Here is a 20843-nt window from a genome sequence, read left to right on the forward strand (position 1 = left end):
AGGGTGTGTAGGAGTTCTTGTCCTCTTCTATGATGGAGACGATGAGGGTGATGAGTTTGGACCAGAAATCCAAGTTCTTGATGCTGGGACCCTGCTCTTCTGGAATGTCAGCCTTAGCCTGGAGAGAGAGAGGGTCAGACACACACACAGAAATGCATGCACACACATACTCAACCACACTTACAGGGTCTGTCTGGTACTCTCTGCCATAGAGTTCGTGGCAGTTGTTGAAGATGTATTCGTATGTGGAGTTGAGACAGGCTTTGACACAGTCCTTCACCACCTGACTGGCCCTGGGGGGGCTCTGCAGCTCCTGGACCTGATCACACAGTAAGTTCAAATGTCAGTTAGCTTAGCATTAGCATGCAGTGCAATCGGAAAGTATTCAGACCCCTAGACTTCTTCCACATTTTGTTACATTACAGGCTTATTCTAAAATTTATGAAATTGTTTTTTCCCTCATCAATCTACACACAATATCCCATAATGACAAAGCAAAAACAGGTTTTTAGAAAAGTTGGCAAATTTGAAATATCACTTTTACACAAGTATTCAGACCCTTTACTCAGTACTTTGTTGAAGCAGCCTTGGCAGAGATTACAGCCCCGAGTCTTCTTGGGTATGACGCGACAAGCTTGGCACACCTGTATTTGGAGCTCTTCTCTGTAGATCCTCTCAAGCTCTGTCAGGTTGGATGGAGAGCGTCGCTGCACAGCTATTTTCAGGTATATCCAGACGTTAGATCGGGTTCAAGTCCAGGCTCTGTCTGGGACAGTCAAGGACATTCAGAGACTTGTCCCGAAGCCACTCCTGCATTGTCTTGGCTGTGTGCTTAGGGTCGTTGTCCTGTTGGAAGGTGAACCGTCACCCCAGTCTGAGGTTTTTAGAAAATGTTGGTTTTGAGCGCTCTGGAGCAAGTTCTCATCAAGGATCTCTCTGTACTTTGCTCCGTTCATCTATCCCTAGATCCTGACTAGTCTCCCAGTCCCTGCCACAGAAAAACATCCCCACAGCATGATACTACCACCATAATGCTTCACCGTAGGGATGGTATTGGCCAGGCAATGGTTTCCTCCAAATGTGACACTTGGAATTCTGGCCAAAGAGTTCAAACTTTGCTTCGTCAGACCAGATAATCGTGTTTCTCATGTGCTAAGAGTGTTTTAGGTGCCTTTTGAAAAACTCCAAGCAGGCTGTCATGTGCCTTTTACTGAGGAGTGGCTTCCATCTGTTCACTCTACCATAAAAGGCCTGATTGGTAGAGTGCTGCAGTGATGGTTGTCCTTCTGGAAGGTTCTTCCATCTCCACAGAGGAACTCTAGAGCTCTGTCAGAGTGACACCTCCCTGACCAAGGACCTTCTACCTCGATTGCTCAGTTTGGCCGGGCGGCCAGCTCTAGGAGGAGTTCCAAACTTTTTCCATTCCACTCCATTCCTTGGAGGCCACTGTGTTCTTGGGGACCTTCAATGCTGCAGAAATGTTTTGGTTCCCTTCCCCAGATCTGTGCCTCGACAAAATCCTCTCTCCGAGCTCTATGGACGATTCCTTCGACCTCATGGCTTGGTTTTTGCTCTGACATGCACTGTCAACTGTGGGACCTTATATAGATAGGTGTGTGCCTTTCCAAATCATGTCCAATCAATTGAATTTACCACAGGTGGACTCCAATCAAGTTGTAGAATCATCTCAAGGATGATCAATGGAAACAGGATGCACCTGAGCTCAATTTCAAGTCTCATAGCAAAGGGTCTGAATACTTCTGTAAATTAGGAATTTGTTTTTTTATTTTTTATACTTTATATTTGCAACATTTTCTAAAAACCTATTTTCGCTTTGTCATTATGGGGTATTGTGTAGATTTATGAGGATTTTTTATTTATTTAATACATTTTAGACTAAGGCTATAACGAAACAAAATGTGGAAACATGCACGGTATATGGCTCATACACCTTAACTGGTGCTAAATGTTGCCTAACATGCACTGTATATGGCTCATACACCTTAACTGGTGCTAAATGTTGCCTAACATGCACTGTATATGGCTCATACACCTTAACTGGTGCTAAATGTTGCCTAACATGCACTGTATATGGCTCATACACCTTAACTGGTGCTAAATGTTGCCTAACATGTACTGTATATGGCTCATACACCATAACTGGTGCTAAATGTTGCCTAACATGCACTGTATATGGCTCATACACCTTAACTGGTGCTAAATGTTGCCTAACATGCACTGTATATGGCTCATACACCTTAACTGGTGCTAAATGTTGCCTAACATGCACTGTATATGGCTCATACACCTTAACTGGTGCTAAATGTTGCCTAACCCTCAAGCACTAGCCTGATTAAACCCTCCTGACCACTGCGATCTGGGTTTGTTTCACTGAATCCGTGTAGTGAAACAGAATGTAAGCTCAGGAGACCAGGGTGGTCTTCAGTGGCTACTCAAGAGCTAGCTTAGCAAGTAAGTCTATTTATGAATCCACATAATATATTGCTTCTTTCCTGAAATAAAATGTTGGCCGGCAAAGGCCAGCTCTAGGACTTGAGGAAACAGAGATAAAGAAGAAGATGAAGAGTTTTGTTCACCTTCATTCTGAAGAAGGTGATGCTGGTCAGCAGGTCTACAGTGGACTTGAGGTCCTGCAGCCTCTCAGGGCTACTAGCCGGGAAGTTATTCTACAAACACAAACATATACTTGAAAACAGTGTAGAAACACACAAACACTGTAACGAACAGAGATATGTTCTTGAAAAACAGGATCAGATATCACAAGACTGGTAGAATAAACATGGCTTGTTGAAGGCCTATCCAACTTAGAAAGTAATGTTTATATTGATAGAATCTAACAGCCTGTATACAGTGTCTTACAGATGGAACTGGAAGAAAAACATCTAATTACACAAAATATTAAAAGAAAAAAAAACTAAAATAGAAACTGCCTATAATGGAATAGAGGACTAATCTAAAACAGTGACTTTCACACATAACAATATAAACCAGTGTTTGTGCTAAGTAAAACACTTCTAAAAGTCTCTCAAAACAATTAACACACTTAAAAAAGAAAAATAGAAAACAGTGAAAGAAAAAGTTGATATTACCCTGTACATGGAAAGGTCAATCCTCAGAGAGTTGTGGAGCTGGTCTAGAAGTTTCACAAACCTGTCCTTCTACCCACACAGGGCACACACACAGGACAAGATAAAAAAAAAGGAGAAAAAATTGTAACATCATCTCAGCTGACAGTATATGTGTGTATATTTTGCTTATGTCAACCCAGGACAGGATCTAGCTTAGTTTGGTGAATCTGATTGGGCAGTTGAGGGATGTAGGTTGGGCAACTGTTTGAAAATGGGGGTTGGAGGCTGTATTAGGGCTGAGGGCCCTCAGGACAATGTTCCGGTTTTGAAACTACTTTCCTTTTTACTTTACCTGCACAGTTCAACATGTCATGACGTGTCATCTCTATCATATCATTTAATCTCTAAGAAGGCATTTCCATTCATAATTAATCAACACAGTTCATACGATTTTGAATGAAATAGCTTTAATAAAATGTAAACCTAAAACAATAATGGTTGGTTTACAGGACAGATTAAGTGTAGTCCTGGACTAAAGAGAATCTCCATTGAAATAGCTTTTAGGTCCAAGACTAGGCTTAATCTGTGTCTGGGAAACCGACCCTAAAAGTACACACTAATGAACTCACTCCAAAGTTGGATGCGGCGAAGCGGTCTGATGCCGAGACGTTATTGGTGGACTGGGTGGTGTGAGCATAGTAGGCATTGATGTTGGCCAGAAGGGTACTCATCACCGCGGGTACACCAGGGCACATGTACTTAGACGACAGGCATGCAAAATGGCTGTGGACACACAATTTAATAATTATATTCATATTAACTGGGATTTTTAGGTATGAAACATATTGTCGTTTGTCTGTCCAGTGTAGGTTGTAGCCCACAGTAGTCTCAAGTGTGTTGTATTTTGTATTGTTACATGTTATCACAGTCAAAAACAGAATGTCTGGGTTGACACACTGGTAGATGGTACATAATACTTGTTCTCTCCTTAACGTAAGGTTAAAACCAGAGACATATATTTATTTAAGGGATAATCAACCAGGCGTTCTATGGAACATATTTTGCTAGAAATGTGTTCATTTGCAGGTAGAAATGTGTTCAACATCCACTGAAGTAGCTCAGGAAATAATGCACGCTCTAGAATGTCATTCAAACCAATCAGAAAGGAGTATTCAACAATGCCATGCCAGTATTCAACAATGCCATGCATTGTTGACATTCGACAATGCCATTGTATAATTAAGTGATAATGCCCCTCGAAGCTGGTGTTTGGAGGATATATTGACACGGGTGTTGTTAGGCCCGAGACTTAGTCAATATCCTCCAAACGCCGGCTTCGAGGGGCATTATCACTTAATTATACAATGGCATTGTCGAAAACTCCTTTCTGATTGGTTTGAACGGCATTCTAGAGCAGTATTATTTTCATATAAAACGCACTGTATATTTGCGCGGTAGAATTCAATGGCTATAGTTCATTACTACATTTTCTATGTTTGAGCTGCATTTGAAAGTAAAAGTCGAATTGAAAACATTATTGGCAAAGTCCAGATGGCGCCGACAGAGATGGTCACCTCGCTTCAAGTTCTTAGGAAACTATGCAGTTTAAAAAAAAAAAATGTATGTATTATTTTTTTACATTGTTATCCCAGGAAATCTTAAGTCTTATTACATACATCCGGGAAGAACTATTGGATATAAGTGCGATGTCAACTTATCAACATTATGACCAGGAATACGACATTCTCAAAGCGGATGCTCTGTTCGGACCACCACCCAGGACAATGGATCTAATCCCAGAAGCCAAACCAAAATAACAACACTGCAGAAGGGGCAGACAGAGCAGCCTCCTGGTCAGGCTCCGTAGACGTGCACATCGCCCACCGCTCCAGAGTATACTACTCGCCAATGTCCAGTCTCTTGACAACAAGGTAGACAAAATTCAAGCAAGGGTTGCCTTCCAGAGAGACATCAGAGATTGTAACATTCTCTGTTTAACGGAAACATGGCTCTCTCGGGATATGTTGTCGGAATCGGATCAGCCACCGGGCTTCTCCATGCATCTCACCTGACAGAGATAAACACCTCCCTGGGAAGAGGAAGGGCGGGGGTGTATGCTTCATGATGTAACGACTCATGGTGTAATCATAACAACATACAGGAACTCAAGTCCTTCTGAACACCCAACCTAGAATTCCTTACAATCAAATGCCGGCAATTTTATATCCAAAGAGAGTTATAGTCACAGCTGTGTACATTCCCTCTCAAGCAGACACCAAAACGGCGCTCAAGGAAATTCACTGAACTTTATGCAAACTGGAAACCATATATCCTGAGACTGCATTTATTGTAGCTGGGGATTTTAAACAAAGCAAATTTGAGGACAAGGCTTCCATATTCTTTCAGCATACACTCGATCACTGCTACTCTAACTTCCACGATGCATACAAAGCCCTCCCCCGCCCTCCCTTTGGCAAATCTGACCACGACGCCATCTTGCTCCTACCATCTTAAAGGCAGAAACTCAAACAGGATCTAATCAAATCAAAGTGTATTTGTCACGAGCGCCTAATACAACCTTACAGTGAAATGCTTACTTACAGGCTCTAACCAACAGTGCAATTAAAAAACATTTTTAAAAAAAGGTATTAGGTGAACAGTAGGTAAGTAAAGAAATAAAAATAACAGTAAAAAGACAGTGAAAAATAACAGTAGCGAGGCTATATAAAGGCATCGGTTAGTCGGGCTGATTGAGGAAGTACAGTGCCACATTTCAGGCAAACTCCAATCGAGAATCTGTGGAAAGAACTGAAAACTGCTGTTCACAAATGCTCTCCATCCAACCTCACTGAGCTCGAGCTGTTTTGCAAGGAGGAATGGGAAAAAATGTCAGTCTCTCGATGTGCAAAACTGATAGAGACATACCCCAAGCGACTTACAGCTGTAATCGCAGCAAAAGGTGGCGCTACAAAGTATTAACTTAAGGGGGCTGAATCATTTTGCACGCCCAATTTTTCAGTTTTTGATTTGTTAAAAAAGTTTGAAATATCTAATAAATGTCGTTCCAATTCATGATTGTGTCCCACTTGTTGTTGATTCTTCACAAAAAAATACAGTTTTATATCTTTATGTTTGAAGCCTGAAATGTGGCAAAAGGTCGCAAAGTTCAAGGGGGCCGAATACTTTCGCAAGGCACTGTATGTACATGATGATATGGTTAAAGTGACTATGCATATATGATAAACAGAGTATCAGTAGCGTAAAAGAGGGGTTGGCGGGTGGTGGGACACAATGCAGATAGCCCGGTTAGCCAATGTGCGGGGGCACTGGTTGGTTGGGCTAATTGAGGTAATATGTACATGAATGTATAGTTAAAGTGACTATGCATATATGATAAACAGAGAGTAGCAGCAGCGTAAAATAGGGGTGGTGGGGGGGGGCACACAATGCAAATAGTCTAGGTTGCCATTTGATTACCTGTTAAGGAGTCTTATGGCTTGGGGGTAAAAACGGTTGAGAAGTCTCTTTGTGCTAGCCTTGGCACTCCGGTACCACTTGCCATGCGGTAGTAGAGAGAACAGTCTATGACTGGGGTGGCTGGGGTCTTTGACAATTTTCAGGGCCTTCCTCTGATACTGCCTGATGAAGAGGTCCTGGATGGCAGGCAGCTTAGCCCCAGTGATGTACTGGGCCATATGCACTACCCTCTGTAGTGCCTTGCGGTCGGAGGCCAAGCAGTTTCCATAACAGGCAGTGATGCTCTCGATGTTGCAGCTGTAGAACATTTGAGGATCTGAGGACCCATGCCAAATCTTATTAGTTTCCTGAGGGGGAATAGGCGTTGTCATGCCCTCTTCACGACTGTCTTGGTGTGTTTGGACCATTCTAGTTTGTTGGTGACGTGGACACCAAGGAACTTGAAGCTCTCAACCTGCTCCACTACAGCCCTGTCGATGAGAATGGGGGCGTGCTCAGTCCTCCTTTTCCTGTAGTCCACAATCATCTCCTTAGTCTTGGTTATGTTGAGGGATAGGTTGTTATTCTGGCACCACCCGGCCAGATCTCTGACCTCCTCCCTATAGGCTGTCTCGTCGTTGTCGGTGATCAGGCCTACCACTGTTGTGTCGTCTACAAACTTAATGATGGTGTTGGAGTCGTGCCTGGCCATGCAGTCATGGGTGAACAGGGAGTACAGGAGGGGACTGAGCACGCACCCCTGAAGGGCTCCAGTGTTGAGTATCAGCATGGCAGATGTGTTGTTACCTACCCTCATCACCTGGGGCGGCCCGTCAGGAAGTCCAGGATCCAGTTGTAGAAGGAGGTGTTTAGTCCCAGGATCCTTAGCTTAGTGATGCGCTTTGAGGGTACTATGGCGTTGAACGCTGAGCTGTAGTCAATGAATATCCTTCTCACGTAGGTGTTCCTTTTGTCCAGGTGGGAAAGGGCAGTGCAGAGTGCAATAGAGATTGCATCATCTATGGATCTGTTTGGGAGGTATGCAAAATGGAGTGGGTCTAGGGTTTCTGGGATAATGGTGTTGACGTGAGCCATTACCAGCCTTTCAAAGCACTTCATGGCTACGGTCGTGAGTGCTATGGGTCTGTAGTCATTTAGGCAGGTTGCCTTCGTGTTCTTGGGCACAGATACTATGGTGGTCTGCTTGAAACATGTTGGTATTACAGACTCAATCAGGGACATGTTGAAAATGTCAGTGAAGACACCTGCCAGTTGGTCAGCACATGTCCTGGTAATCCGTCTGGTCTCGCAGCCTTGTGAATGTTGACCTGTTAAAAGGTCTTACTCACGTCGGCTACGGAGAGCGTGATCACACAGTCATCCGGAACAGCCGATGCTCTCATGCATGCCTCAGTGTTGCTTGCCTCGAAGCGAGCATAGAAGTGATTTATCTCGTCTGGTAGGCTTGTGTCACTTGGCAGCTCACGGCAGTGCTTCCCTTTGAGGTAAGCCACATAAGACGATCGTCGGAGCCGGTGTAGTACGATTCAATCTTAGCCCTGTATTGACGCCTGTTTGATGGTTCGTCGGAGGACATAGCAGAATTTCTTATAAGCTACCAGGTTAGAGTCCCGCACCTTGAAAGCGGCAGCTCTACCCTTTAGCTCAGTGCGAATGTTGCTTGTATGGCTTCTGGTTGGGGTATATACATACAGCCACTGTGGGGACGACGTCCTCGACGTACTTATTGATAAAGCCAGTGACCGATGTGGTGTACTCCTCAATGCCATCGGAAGAATCCAGGAACATGTTCCAGTCTGTGATAGCAGCCCTGTAGTTTAGCATCTGCTTCATCTGACCACTTCTTTACAGACCGAGTCACTGGTGCTTCCTGCTTTAGTTTTTGCTTGTAAGCAGGAATCAGGAGGATAGAATTGTGGTCGGATTTACCAAATGGAGGGCGAGGGAGAGCTTTGTACGAGTCTGTGTGTGGAGTACAGGTGATTTAGATATATTTTTTTCTCCCTCTGGTTGCACATTTAACACATGCACGTTGCACATTTAACAAAAAATTAGGTAGAACTGTTTAAAGTTTCCATGCATTAAAGTCTTCGGCCACTAAGGAGCGCCGCCTCTAGGTGAGTGGTTTCCTGTTTGCTTATTTCCTTATACAGCTGACTGAGTGCGGTCTTAGTTCCAGCATCTGTCTGTGGTGGTAAATAAACAGCCACGAAAAGTATAGCTGAGAACTCTCCAGGCAAATAGTGCGGTCTGCATTTTATCACAAGATGCTCTACTTCAGGCGAGCAAAATCTAGAGACTTCCTTAGATTTCGTGCACCAGCTGTTTACAAATATGCACAGACTGCCCCCCCCCCCCCCCTCTTGCTGTTCTATCTTGCCAGTGCAGCGTATATCCCGCAAGCTGTCACCATGACATAATTCAGTCACGATTCCATGAAACATAAGATATTACAGTTGATGTCCCGTTGGTAGGATATTCGTGATCGTACCTCGTCTAATTTATTGTCCAATGATTGCACGTTGGCGAGTAATATTGACGGTAACGGTAACGCCTTCTGCGGATCCTTACGAGGCACCCCACTCTGTGTCCTCCGTACCTGTGTCTCTTCCTCTTGCAAATAACTGGGATGTTGGCCATGTCGGGTGTTCGGAGAATGTCCTGTGTGTCCTGCTTGTTGAAGAAAAAATCTTAGTCTAATCCGAGGGGAGTGATCACTGTCCTGATATCCAGAGGCTATTTTTGGCCATAAGATACGGTGGCAGAAACATTATATACAAAATAAGTTACAAATAACGTGAAAAAAACACATAATGGCACAATTGGTTGGGAGCCTGTAAAACTGCTGATACTAATGTATAAAAAAAATGGATGAACCAGTTACTAGAACCATTCAACGCTGGTCTGACCAATCGGAATACACACTTCAAGATCATTTTGATGGCGGCATTCGCGCAAAACTAAAAGCACGAACCACCGCATTTAAAGAGGTCTGGGAATATGGCTGAATATAAACAGTGTAGTTATTCCCTCTGCAAGGCGATCAAACAATCTAAATGCCGATACAGGGACAAAGTAGTCGCAATTCAATGGCTCAGACACGAGATGTATGTGGCAGGGTCTACAGGAAATCACGGACTACAAAAAGAAAACCAGCCACGTCACGGACACCGGCGTCATGCTTGCAGACAAACTAAACACCTTCTTTGCCCTCTTTGAGGATAACACAGTGCCACTATTGCGGCCCGCTAACAAGGACTGCACCCCCCTCCTATCCTCTGTGGCCGGCATGAGTAAAACATTTAAACATTTTAACCCTCGCAAGGCTGCTGGCCCAGACAGCATCCCTAGCCGCATCCTCAGAGCATGCTCAGACTAGCTGTGTTTACGGACATATTCAATCATTCCCTATCCCAGTATGTTGTCCCCACATGCTTCAAGATGGCCTCCATTGCTCCTGTACCCAAGAAAGCAAAGACAACTGAACTAAATGCCTACTGCCCAGTAGCACTCACTTCTGTCGTCATGAAGTGCTTTGAGAGACAAGTCAAGGATCATATCCCCTCCACCTTACCGGCCACCCTAGACCCCCTTCAGTTTGCATATCGCCTCAACAGGTCCACAGACGAAACAATCGCCATCACACTGCCCTGTCCCATCTGGAATAACTATGTAAGAATGCCGTTCATTGACTACATCTCAACATTCAACACCCTAGTACCCTCCAAGCTCATCGTCAAGCTGGAGGCCCCGGGTCTCAACCCCGCCCTGTGCAATTGGGTCCTGGACTTTGACGGGCCGCCCCCAGGTGGTGAAAGTAGCTAACAACATCTCTACTTCGCTGGCCCCACAAGGGTGCATGCTCAGCCCCCTCCTGTACTCCCTGTTCACCCATGACTGCGTGGCCATGCACGCCTCCAACTCAATTATCAAGTTTGCAGACGACACAACAGTAGTGGGCTTGATTACCAACAACGACAAGACAAGCTACAGGGTGAGGGCACTCAGGGTGTGGTGTCAGGAAAACAACCTCTCATTCAACGTCAACAAAACAAAGAAGATGATCGTGGACGTCAGGAAAAAGCAGAGGGAGCACCCCCCTATCCACATCGAAGGGACAGCAGTGGAGAAGGTGGAATGTTAAGTTCCTCGGCGTACACATCACAGACAAACTGAAATGGTCCACCCACACAGACAGTGAGGTGAAGAAGGCATAACAGCAACTCTTCAACCTCAGGAGGCTGAAGAAATTTGTCTTGTCACCCAAAACCCTGACAAACTTACAAATGCACAATCGAGAGCATCCTATTGGGCTGTGTCACGCTGGTATGAATGAGTCAGGAGACAGGCTCAGGAATGCGTAATAGTTTTTTTTATTACACCCAAATTACGGTGTGCAGTTTAAAAGCACAGGGACAAAGACCAAACAAACACGACACAAAACACAGAGTTGAAACCCAAACAAAAGAACGAGGAGTACCTTGAATAAATAAGACAAGCGCACAATGATTAACTTCTTTGGGACTGGGGGGGCAGTATGAGTAGCTTGGATGAATAAGGTGCCCAGAGTAAACTGCCTGCTACTCAGGCCCAAAAGCTAGAATATGCATATAATTAGTAGATAGAAAACACTCTGAAGTTTCTAAAACCGTTTGAATGATGTCTGAGAGTATAACATAACTCATATGGCAGGCAAAAACCTGAGAAAGAATCCAACCAGGAAGTTGGAAATCTGAGGTTTGTAGGTTTTCAAGTCTTTGCCTATCCAATATACAGTGTCTATGGGGTCATATTGCACTTCCTATGGCTTCCACTAGATGTCAACAGTCTTAAGAACCTTGTTTCAGGCTTCTACTATGAAGGGGGCGTGAATAAGAGCTGTTTGACAAAGGGGTCTGGCAGAATGCCATATGAGCTAAATCACGCGCGCGGCCGTGAGAGCGAGCTGCGTTCCCTTTCATTTCTAAAGACAAAGGAATTGTCCGGTTGGAATATTATTGAAGATTTATGATAAAAACATCCTAAAGATTGATTCTATACATCGTTTGACATGTTTCTACGAACTGTAATATAACTTTTTTGACTTTTCGTCTGAACTAAGTGCTCGCGCATTGTACATTTGGATTACTGTACTAAACACGCAAACAAAAAGGAGGTATTTGGACATAAATTATACTTTATTGAACAAAACAAACATTTATTGTGGAACTGGGATTCCTGGGAGTGCATTCCGATAATGATCATCAAAGGTAAGTGAATATTTATAATGCTATTTCTGAGTTTTGTGACACATCTCCTTGGTTGGAAAATGGCTGTATGTTTTTCTGTAGCTAGGAGCTATCCTAACATAATTGCAAGGTGTGCTTTCGCTGTAAAGCCTTTTTGAAATAAGACACTGTGGCTAGATTAACGAGAAGTTTATCTTTAAAATGGTGTATAATACTTGTATGTTTGAGGAATTTTAATTATGAGATTTCTGTTTTGAATTTGGCGCCCTGCAATTTCACTGGCTGTTGGCGACGCTAGCGTCCCACATATCCCAGAGAAGTTAACGCACGGGACGGGACGAGACCCATAATCATCTGTGCAATCCACAATGGTACGAAAGCCAAAACACACAGCACAGGTACTCACACGAACTAACGGACATTGTAACAATAAACAGAAGCATTCTACATTTCGCTACACTCACATTAACATCTGGTCTGTGACCAATAAAATGTGATTTTAGTTCGATTTTCATAATAGCAAACTAGGATTGATGGGTTGGTTAGCTAAACTAGCAAGTTTGTTTGGTTACCAAAGCAACTACAGTAGCTATCTAGTAAACTTGCTAGATACTTCAGTGGATGTTGAATACATTTCTAGCGGCAAATGTGTTAAATTATAGCAATGGTCTGAAAGGGATAATCAACTCTGGGTTCTATGCGTTCTCTGGAAAATAATGCAAAGCCGTAGAGGGTCAGTTCCACTTTTATACAGCTGGTTATCAACATATTCAAATAATAATTTACATATTTCCAATAAAAACAGCATTTTTATTAATTTATTCATACTATTTCATCCTTCCACAAGATATAGTCCTGACACAAATTTAGGGTTGCTACCCAAGCCGGCTGGTCATTTGTTCAGTCTTTTTGTTCTGTATCTATGGACGCGACCCAGTCGTTCGTTCTAAATGTTCCATTGCCATACTGGCTGACAACGTTCTTATCCCATGCTTGCTAGTTAGCCAACTACGACTAATGTCACGTCAAACAGTGCCGCCAGAATAACAGCAAAGTAGCTGCAGTTGCATTTGTTTCAACTTTTTTCTAGTGACATTTATTTGGATACATCCATAGCTAATGCTGCACGATTTCACCTGGTGTAGAAAATATACTCTCTCTTTAGGACATTGTTGTTCAGAGGAGCTAGCAAACTAACACAATCACTTCAAACTGAAGCTGGAAAGACTGCAAACTAGCCGCACTTCATTTTGTTTGACCTTTTTTCAATTGACATTATATATGTCAATACAAATGATGCCAGGTGATTCATGATTTTGACTGTCTGAGAAACACTGCCTGCCTGTCTGTCTTGTCACGATACGTTCATTACTATGGGACAGCTGGAGATTTTATAAATATTCAAATTCAATGTTGCAAATGTCAGGAGAGACAGACAGCAAGGTTTATACAAATCTCTGCTGTTGAAAACTAAATGTTAGTCTAAGAAAAATGTGAGATAATGTCTAGATGTTTTTATAGTGGAGATCAAACTTATACATTGCCTGGCTGGGTTGATGAGACAGTGGATTGCACAGTCAGATGGAACAGAGTAAATAGGCATTTTAACATCATAGATTTAGCAGGTGGTAACTTGTGGAATAGACACAGGCTGGAATGCGGTTTTAACCAATCAGCATTCAGGATTAGAACCACCCATTGTATAAATGTATTTATGTATAGCAAAGTCTCTGGTTAATACCAATTTCCAAACTCTCTGTATGTGTTCTGTATGGTGATGGTACTGACGTCATAGCCTGGTAGATGGACTCCACTCCGTAACGCATGGCGAACTCATCCACGATCTCCTGAGGAGTCTCCTCGAAGTACACCTTCCACGCGTCGTCTCCTTTGGCATCAGGTATCTTCACCACACCACTGTTCTGCTCCTCTGTAGTGTACTGGAACAGGTGCTTCACACACAGCGGGGAAAAGCTGTTAGAGGTGTGTGTGTGTGTGTGGGGGGGGAATAGAGAGAGTGTGTGTGGTAGGTAAGGTAAGTTGAGGTATGGTAGGTCTTACTTCGTGTAGGCAGGTGTACTGGACATGGTAGGGAGCCACAGTCTCCTCTCCTTTGATCTCTACACTGATGTGCATCCGGATGGCTCCAGACACAGCCGACTTGTCTGTTCTCTTGTCTGTCAGAGGACACCAACACACTCACATCAAGACATCCTATTGGGTTGACTTCTAATGCCCTCTTCTCTTCTGATCATTCTCTCCTTCTTCATCTGTCCATTTCCTTCATCTCTCTCTCTCCTCTCCCACCCATCTCTTTCCCCAAAACTCCCTCTCTCCCCCTCCATCACTCACCCAGGTTGTACCATACGTCCATCTCGCCGCTGAGTGTGCGGACCTCGATGATGGTCTGACCCAGGAAGTCATCGGACTCCCGTTTGAACTTCTGCTTCACCCTGGACTTGATGTCATCGTCTTCGTCCCACACGCGTACCTTGATCCGGTCCGACGAGTTGTGGCATTCGCTACAAGATGAAGTCAGACTTAACCACACATAGCCACGCACAGACCGACAGACACACACTCGCTGTACTCACAAGTGGAAGTTCTCATCCCAGACAGGGTTGAGGTTACCATAGATGGTCTTGGTCCTCTTCTTGGTCTTGCCCACCTGAACTGTGACGTAGGGATCACTGGAGCCAGTCTTATCCTTGGCCTGAAGGCCCTGTGCACACTGCACTGAGAGACGGACACAGTCACACCATTAGACTCTGGGCATACACCACACAGAGTGTATTAGCTCATTGGTTGTTTCAGTCTCCTTACTTACACACCAAAAACACTTTGCATAAGAGCATATGCTAAAGAAAGTACTCAAAAGCAAACATGTAAAATATAATTTATTCTCTGGTTGGCAAAGACAAGTCTACTGATGCACTGTTCCTACTGCCAGTCAGTAACCAACACCCCCTCATATTCTAAATTGAATCCCAACACCTACCAAATCTAATCTCAATCTCAATCCCAGTCCTTGTTTTACCAGTCATGCTGATCATGGCCGACCACTTGGACGTCCCATCGAGCACGCTCTGTTTGATCTGCTTCATCTGCGTGCCGTGCGTCGCCTTGATGACACTAAACACTTCCTGGATGAGCTCGAAGATTTCTGGTTTGTTCCTCTCTCTGATCTTCATCCTGTCCTTTAAAACCATGATGATGTTCTGGGTTCGGTCCTCCGCCCCATGCTTAGAACTCTTCTCCGCTGCCCCTGGGAGACGAGAGAGAGGGAGGGGGAGAATAGGGGTTAGCATATAGGAAACGAGCCGGAAGAAAGGAGAGGACAAAGAGAGAATAGAGAGAGAGGCAATAAGAAAAAGGGCATGAAGGAGGGAGAAAGACAAGGAGAAGAGAAAGATGGAGGGGGAAAAATGAGGGAGAGAGAAAAGGGTATAGATCAATTCCCCCCCACTGCCACTGTGGCCCTTCATGATGAGTTCAGATTTTTTTGTGGCCCCCAGCCCAATCAAAGTTGCCCATCCCTGGTATAGATGGAGAATAGGAAATGGAGTGAGAAAAGAGGCAGTGAGAATCATTTGGGTAAACCTTCAGAGTAAAGGCTCCTGAGGAATAGTGGGGAGAGGGGACAAGTGAGTAATAGGAGAAAAAAGAGACAGTAAATCAGTAGCGAATTGAGCTAAAATCTAATTTTGGGGAATGTGAATTAATAAGGATGGAGGGAGTGAGAGAGGAGAGAAACAGAAGGGATAACAGCACATTACACAGGAGATGAATTGAAAAGGAAGAGGGGAGGAGAAAGAGGAGAGTAATGGGTGTGTATTTCTCTCAGTATGTAGAGAGTGTAAGGAGAAAATATAGTGTGTGTAATGTAAAAATGAGATACACTAGTTCTACATAAAGTACTAGTCCAAAGTTTGGACACACCTACTCATTCAAGGGTCTTTCTTTATTTAGACTATTTTCTACATTGTAGAATAATAGTGAAGACATCAAAACTATGAAATAACACATATGGAATCATCTAGTAACCCAAAAAGTGTTAAACAATTCAAAATATATTTTATATTTGAGATTCTTCAAAGTAGCCACCCTTTGCCTTGATGACAGCTTTGCACTCTCTTTGCACATTCTCTCAACTAGCTTCATGAGGAATGCTTTTCCAACTGTCTTGAAGGAGTTCCAACATATGCTGAGCACTTGTTGGCTGCTTTTCCTTCACTCTACGGTCCAACTCATCCCAAAACATCTCAATTGGGTTGAGGTTGGGTGATTGTGGAGGCCAGATCATCTGATGCAGCCCTCCATCACTCTCTTTCTTGGTCAAATAGCCCATACACAGCCTGGAGGTGTGTTGGGTCATGGTCCTGTTGAAAAACAAATGATAGTCCCACTAAGCGCAAACCAGATGGGATGGCGTATCGCTGCAGAATGCTGTGGTAGCCATGCTGGTTAAGTGTGCCTTGAATTCTAAATAAAGCACAGACAGTGTCGCCAGTAAAGCACCCCCACACCATCACACCTCATCCTCCATACTTCACAGTGGGAAGCACACATGCAGAGATTATCCGTTCACCGACTCTGCACCTCACAAAGACCAGGCGGTTGGGACCAAACATCACAAATTGGGACTCAACAGACCAAAGGACAGATTTCCACCAGTCTAATGTCCATTGCTCGTGTTTCTTGGCCCAAGCAAGTCTCTTCTTCTTATTGGTGTCCTTTAGTGGTGGTTTCTTTGCAGCAATTCAACCCTGAAGGCCTAATTCATGCAGTCTCCTCTGAACAGTTGATGTTGAGATGTGTCTGATACTTGAACTCTGTGAAGCATTTATTTGGGCTGCAATTTCTGAGGCTGGTAACTCTAATGAACTTATCCTTTACAGCAGAGGTAACTCTGGGTTTTGCTTTCCTGTGGGGGTCCTCATGAGAGCCAGTTTCATCATAGCGCTTGATGGTTTTTGCGACTGCACTCGAAGAAATTATCAAAGTTCTTGACATTTTCCGGATTGACTGACCTTCATGTCAAAGTAATGATGGACTGTCTTTCTCTTTGCTTACTTGAGCTGTTCTTGCCATAATATGGACTTGGTCTTTTACCAAATCGGGCTATCTTCTGTATACCAACCCTACCTTGTCACAACACAACAGATTGGCTCAAACGCAATAACCTCTCTAGGGTAGGGGGCAGCATTCGGAATTTTGGATGAAAAGCATCCTCAAATTAAACCACCTCCTACTCGGTCCCAGAAGATATGATATGCATATAACTGGTAGATTTCGATAGAAAACACTCTAAAGTTTCCAAAACTGTTAAAATAGTGTCTGTGAGTATATCAGAACTGATTTGGCAGGCGGAAACCTGAGAAAAATCCATTCAGGAAGATTTTTTTGTTTTTGTTTTGTAGTTTTCTATTCAATGCCATTACAGTATCCATTGACTTAGGACTCAATTTGCAGTTCCTATGCCTTCCACTAGATGTCAACAGTCTTTAGAAATTGTTTCAGGCTTGTATTCTTATAAATGAGGAAGTAAGACCAGTCTGAATGAGTGGACCCTGACATGTCACAGAGCTTTTTCATGCGCAATCCTGAGAGTGCATTTCTTGTTTACCTTTTATATTGACGACGTTATTGTCCGGTTGAAATATTATAGATCATTTAGGCTAAAAACAACCTGAGGATTGAATATAAACATCGTTTGACATGTTTCTATGAACTTTACGCATACAATTTGGATTTTTTTGTCTGCCTGTTTTGACTGCATTTGAGCCTGTGGATTACTGAAGAAAACGTGCAAACAAAAAGGAGGTTTTTGGATATAAAGAGACTTTATCGAACAAAAGGAACATTTATTGAGTAAATGAATGTCTTCCGAGTGCCACCATATGAAGATCATCAAAGGTAAGGGATTAATTTTATCTCTATTTCTGAGTTTTGTAACGCTTCTGCTTGGCTGGTTACTGTTTGTAACACATGCAAAATGCTTGTGCATGTGTTCGTGTGTGTGCACATGTGTTCCTTACTCTGCAGGCAGTCGGCATTGAGAAGGTCCTGGCACTTGTCGTGACATTTGACCCCGCACTCGGAGCACCTCATGCCCTGGCGGGCGATGCCCCACAGCAGCCCCTCACACTCGTAGCAGTAGGTGGGTGTGGTGGCCGTCCACACCTCAAAGTTATGGGGCGTGGTGCAGGAGATGGGGTAGATCAGAGCCTGTAGAGTCTTCTTGTACACATGACTCTTCTGCAGAAGGGATGGAAGGAGAGGGGGAGAGAGAGAGAGCAAAAAAGAGAGGGAGAGAAAAAGGCAGAGAGAGAGTGGCAGAGGGAGGAATATGGTATTAATTATACATGCACACTGCCTGATGAAGGCAGCTAGCTGCCAAAAACCTTGGTTGTTTAATAAATCAATTGCATTTCAGCAGTAAAAAGTGTGGTCGGCTACATGTTCTTTTCAAAGTGTTATGTTCCGCAGGTGAAAATTGCCCCTTGGGGATGATAATAATAAAGTTGATTGAAATGAGAATTAAACTGAATGGATATTTTTTAGCTCTGCTGAGACACGCTGAGGTCATAAGTTGTGTGACCCACCAGGTCCTCATTGCCAAGGGTGCTGCAGGCCATCGCCGTGGTGATCCCAGCCTTACGAGCATTCTGAGAGGCCATAGACTGGGGGGGTAGAGATCAAGAAAGGGAGGGAGGGAGAGAGAGTATAAATGATACATTCAATTTGAGCCTTGAACCTACACGACCAAAAGTATGTGAATATCTCATTCCAAAATCATGGTCATTAATATGGAGTTGCTCCAGCCTCGACTCTTCTGGGAAGGCTTTCCTCTAGATGTTGGGACATTTCTGCATGAACTTTCTTCCATTCATTCACAAGAGCATCAGTGAGGTTGGGCACTAATGTTGGGTGATTAGGCTTGGCTCGCAGTCAGCGTTCCAATTCATCCCAAAGGTGTTCGATGGGGTTGAGGTCAAGGCTCTGTGCAGGCCAGTCAAGTTCATCCACACCGATCTCGACAAACCATTTCTGTATGGACCTCGCTTTGTGCACGGGGGGGGGGGGCATTGTCATGCTGAAACAGGAAAGGGCGTTGCCCAAACTGTTGAAACAAAGTTGGAAGCACAGAATTGTCTAGAATGTCATTATATGCTGTAGCGTTAAGATTTTACTCACTGGAACTAAGGGGCCTAGCCCGTACCATGAAAAACAGCCCCAGACCATTATTCCTCCTCCACCAAACTTTACTGTTGGCATTATGCATTCGGGCAGATAGCGTTCTCCTGGCAGCCGCCAAACCCAGATTCGTCGGCCGGACTGCCAGATGGTGAAGCGTGATTCATCAATCCAGAGAACGTGTTTCCACTGCTCCAGAGTCCAATGGCGGCAAGCTTTACACCACTCCAACCAACGCTTGGCATTGCACATGATGACCTTAGGCTTGTGTGCTTCTGCTCGGCCATGGAAATCTATTTCATGAAGCTCCTGACGAACAGTTCTTGTGCTGACGTTGCTTCCTGAGGCAGTTTGGAACTCAGTAGTGTGTGTGTTGCAACCGAGGACATATGATTTTTACACGCTATGCGCTTCAGCACTCGGCGGTCCCATTCTGTGAGTTTGTGTGGCCTACCACTTTGTGGCTGAGCCGTTGTTGCTCCTAGACATTTCCACTTCACAATAACATGACTTATAGTTGACTGGTGCAGCTCTAGCAGGGAAGAAATTTGACAAACTGACTTGTTTGAAAGGTGGTATCCTATGATGGTGCCACTTTAAAAGTCACTGAGCTCTTCAGTAAGGCCATTTTACTGCAAATGTTTGACTATGGAGATTGCATGGCGGTGTGCCCGATTCTATACACCTGTCAGCAACAGGTGTGGCTGAAATAACCAAATCCACTCAGTAGAAGGGGTGTCCACCTACTTTTGTATATATCGTGTAAATAAAGTATGGCTATTATGTTTACAAGGGCTTTTGAGTGGTACTGTATATGTGTTGGTACAGGTACTCACCATGGCTTGTAACTGCATGATAGAAGTAGAGAGGCAAGGGAAGGGGGAGAGGGAACATATGTTAGCAAACAAACACCATATTAGAATTGTATATAGCATATTGATTTATACTCATGTCTCGTTGAGTGGCATGTGATAATGTTGATATACAATGTATAAGAAAGGGGAAGGAGGCAGAGGGTGTGTATGTAAATGAATGTGTGTGTGCCTGTTTTGTCTGTGTGTTAAACAGCTTTTAGTTTTTAATATATTCTGCCCTCTTCCTCCTTTTACGTACGTAGGCATCTTATTCGCTGCCTGACAGCTATATGACTCAGGTGGAGGATGCCACAGTTAGAGTCATGGCTATAGACTTCCTGTCACACCATCCACTGCAAAATGGTAATCCCTAAATTTTGTGCCATGGTTTCACAATTTCCCAGGACATAAGACTGGCTAAAGAGTGAGCGGGTGTGATGTCTGTGGGAGGGAGCTAGGTCCCCAGAGTACTGCAGAGGAAACGGAACAGACAGAAAGGCCAATAATGGCAGTAATGATTCCAAAAGGGGGAGGGGGTGGCATGTGCCATGGTAAAGTTGCTGTGGTGTGTGTGTGGTCTCTTACGAGGTCTCTGACCAGGGTGGGGCCTTTCTTCTTGCGTAGGTCAGGCATGCTGTCGATGCTGTACAGAACCTCTCCTACCCTGAGCAGGTAAAACAACCTTACTGTTATACACCAGCCAACAAATATACTGTATACCCCTCAGACCTATATCCGCTGCTACGGATAAGTTTAGACTATTTTTAGACTACTAAGTGAAATGATGATGTCAAGGTGTTCCAGATGTTTTTTTTATTGCTATTTTCTTTTAAAACTGGACAATAATGTATGACTAATCTAATAATTATTCTATTCTATACATGAAGCTCTTGAGAGGGTGGTCACTTCCTGGCCATACTCATTTTAACAGTGAAACCAAGGTGACCAAGGAGTCTCAAATGTATATATGCAATAAATACTCCACCTGAATGAATGAG

At 43.9% G+C, this 20843-nt stretch overlaps 1 protein-coding gene across 1 annotated transcript in view; it reads right to left on the reverse strand.

Annotated features, from left to right (window-relative positions):
- The window catches only part of LOC110508422 (protein unc-13 homolog A), an 89030-nt gene that overhangs the window by 9703 nt on the left and 58484 nt on the right, over positions 1-20843 (reverse strand). The window contains exons 13-26 of the mRNA XM_090225696.1: positions 20431-20509; positions 19828-19839; positions 18400-18477; positions 17833-18052; positions 14832-15059; positions 14389-14530; positions 14147-14316; positions 13856-13971; positions 13583-13746; positions 3719-3872; positions 3111-3179; positions 2598-2687; positions 185-319; positions 1-118 (exon numbers count right to left, since the gene is read on the reverse strand). The exon at positions 1-118 is cut by the window's left edge and continues 10 nt beyond it. Of these exons, the coding sequence (XP_090081822.1) occupies positions 1-118; positions 185-319; positions 2598-2687; positions 3111-3179; positions 3719-3872; positions 13583-13746; positions 13856-13971; positions 14147-14316; positions 14389-14530; positions 14832-15059; positions 17833-18052; positions 18400-18477; positions 19828-19839; positions 20431-20509 (1775 nt within the window). The remainder of the gene's footprint in view (positions 119-184; positions 320-2597; positions 2688-3110; positions 3180-3718; positions 3873-13582; positions 13747-13855; positions 13972-14146; positions 14317-14388; positions 14531-14831; positions 15060-17832; positions 18053-18399; positions 18478-19827; positions 19840-20430; positions 20510-20843) is intronic.

This window comes from Oncorhynchus mykiss, chromosome 28, assembly GCF_057628025.1.
Source record: "Oncorhynchus mykiss isolate SJ-2025 chromosome 28, ASM5762802v1, whole genome shotgun sequence".
Classification (NCBI taxonomy): domain Eukaryota; kingdom Metazoa; phylum Chordata; class Actinopteri; order Salmoniformes; family Salmonidae; genus Oncorhynchus; species Oncorhynchus mykiss.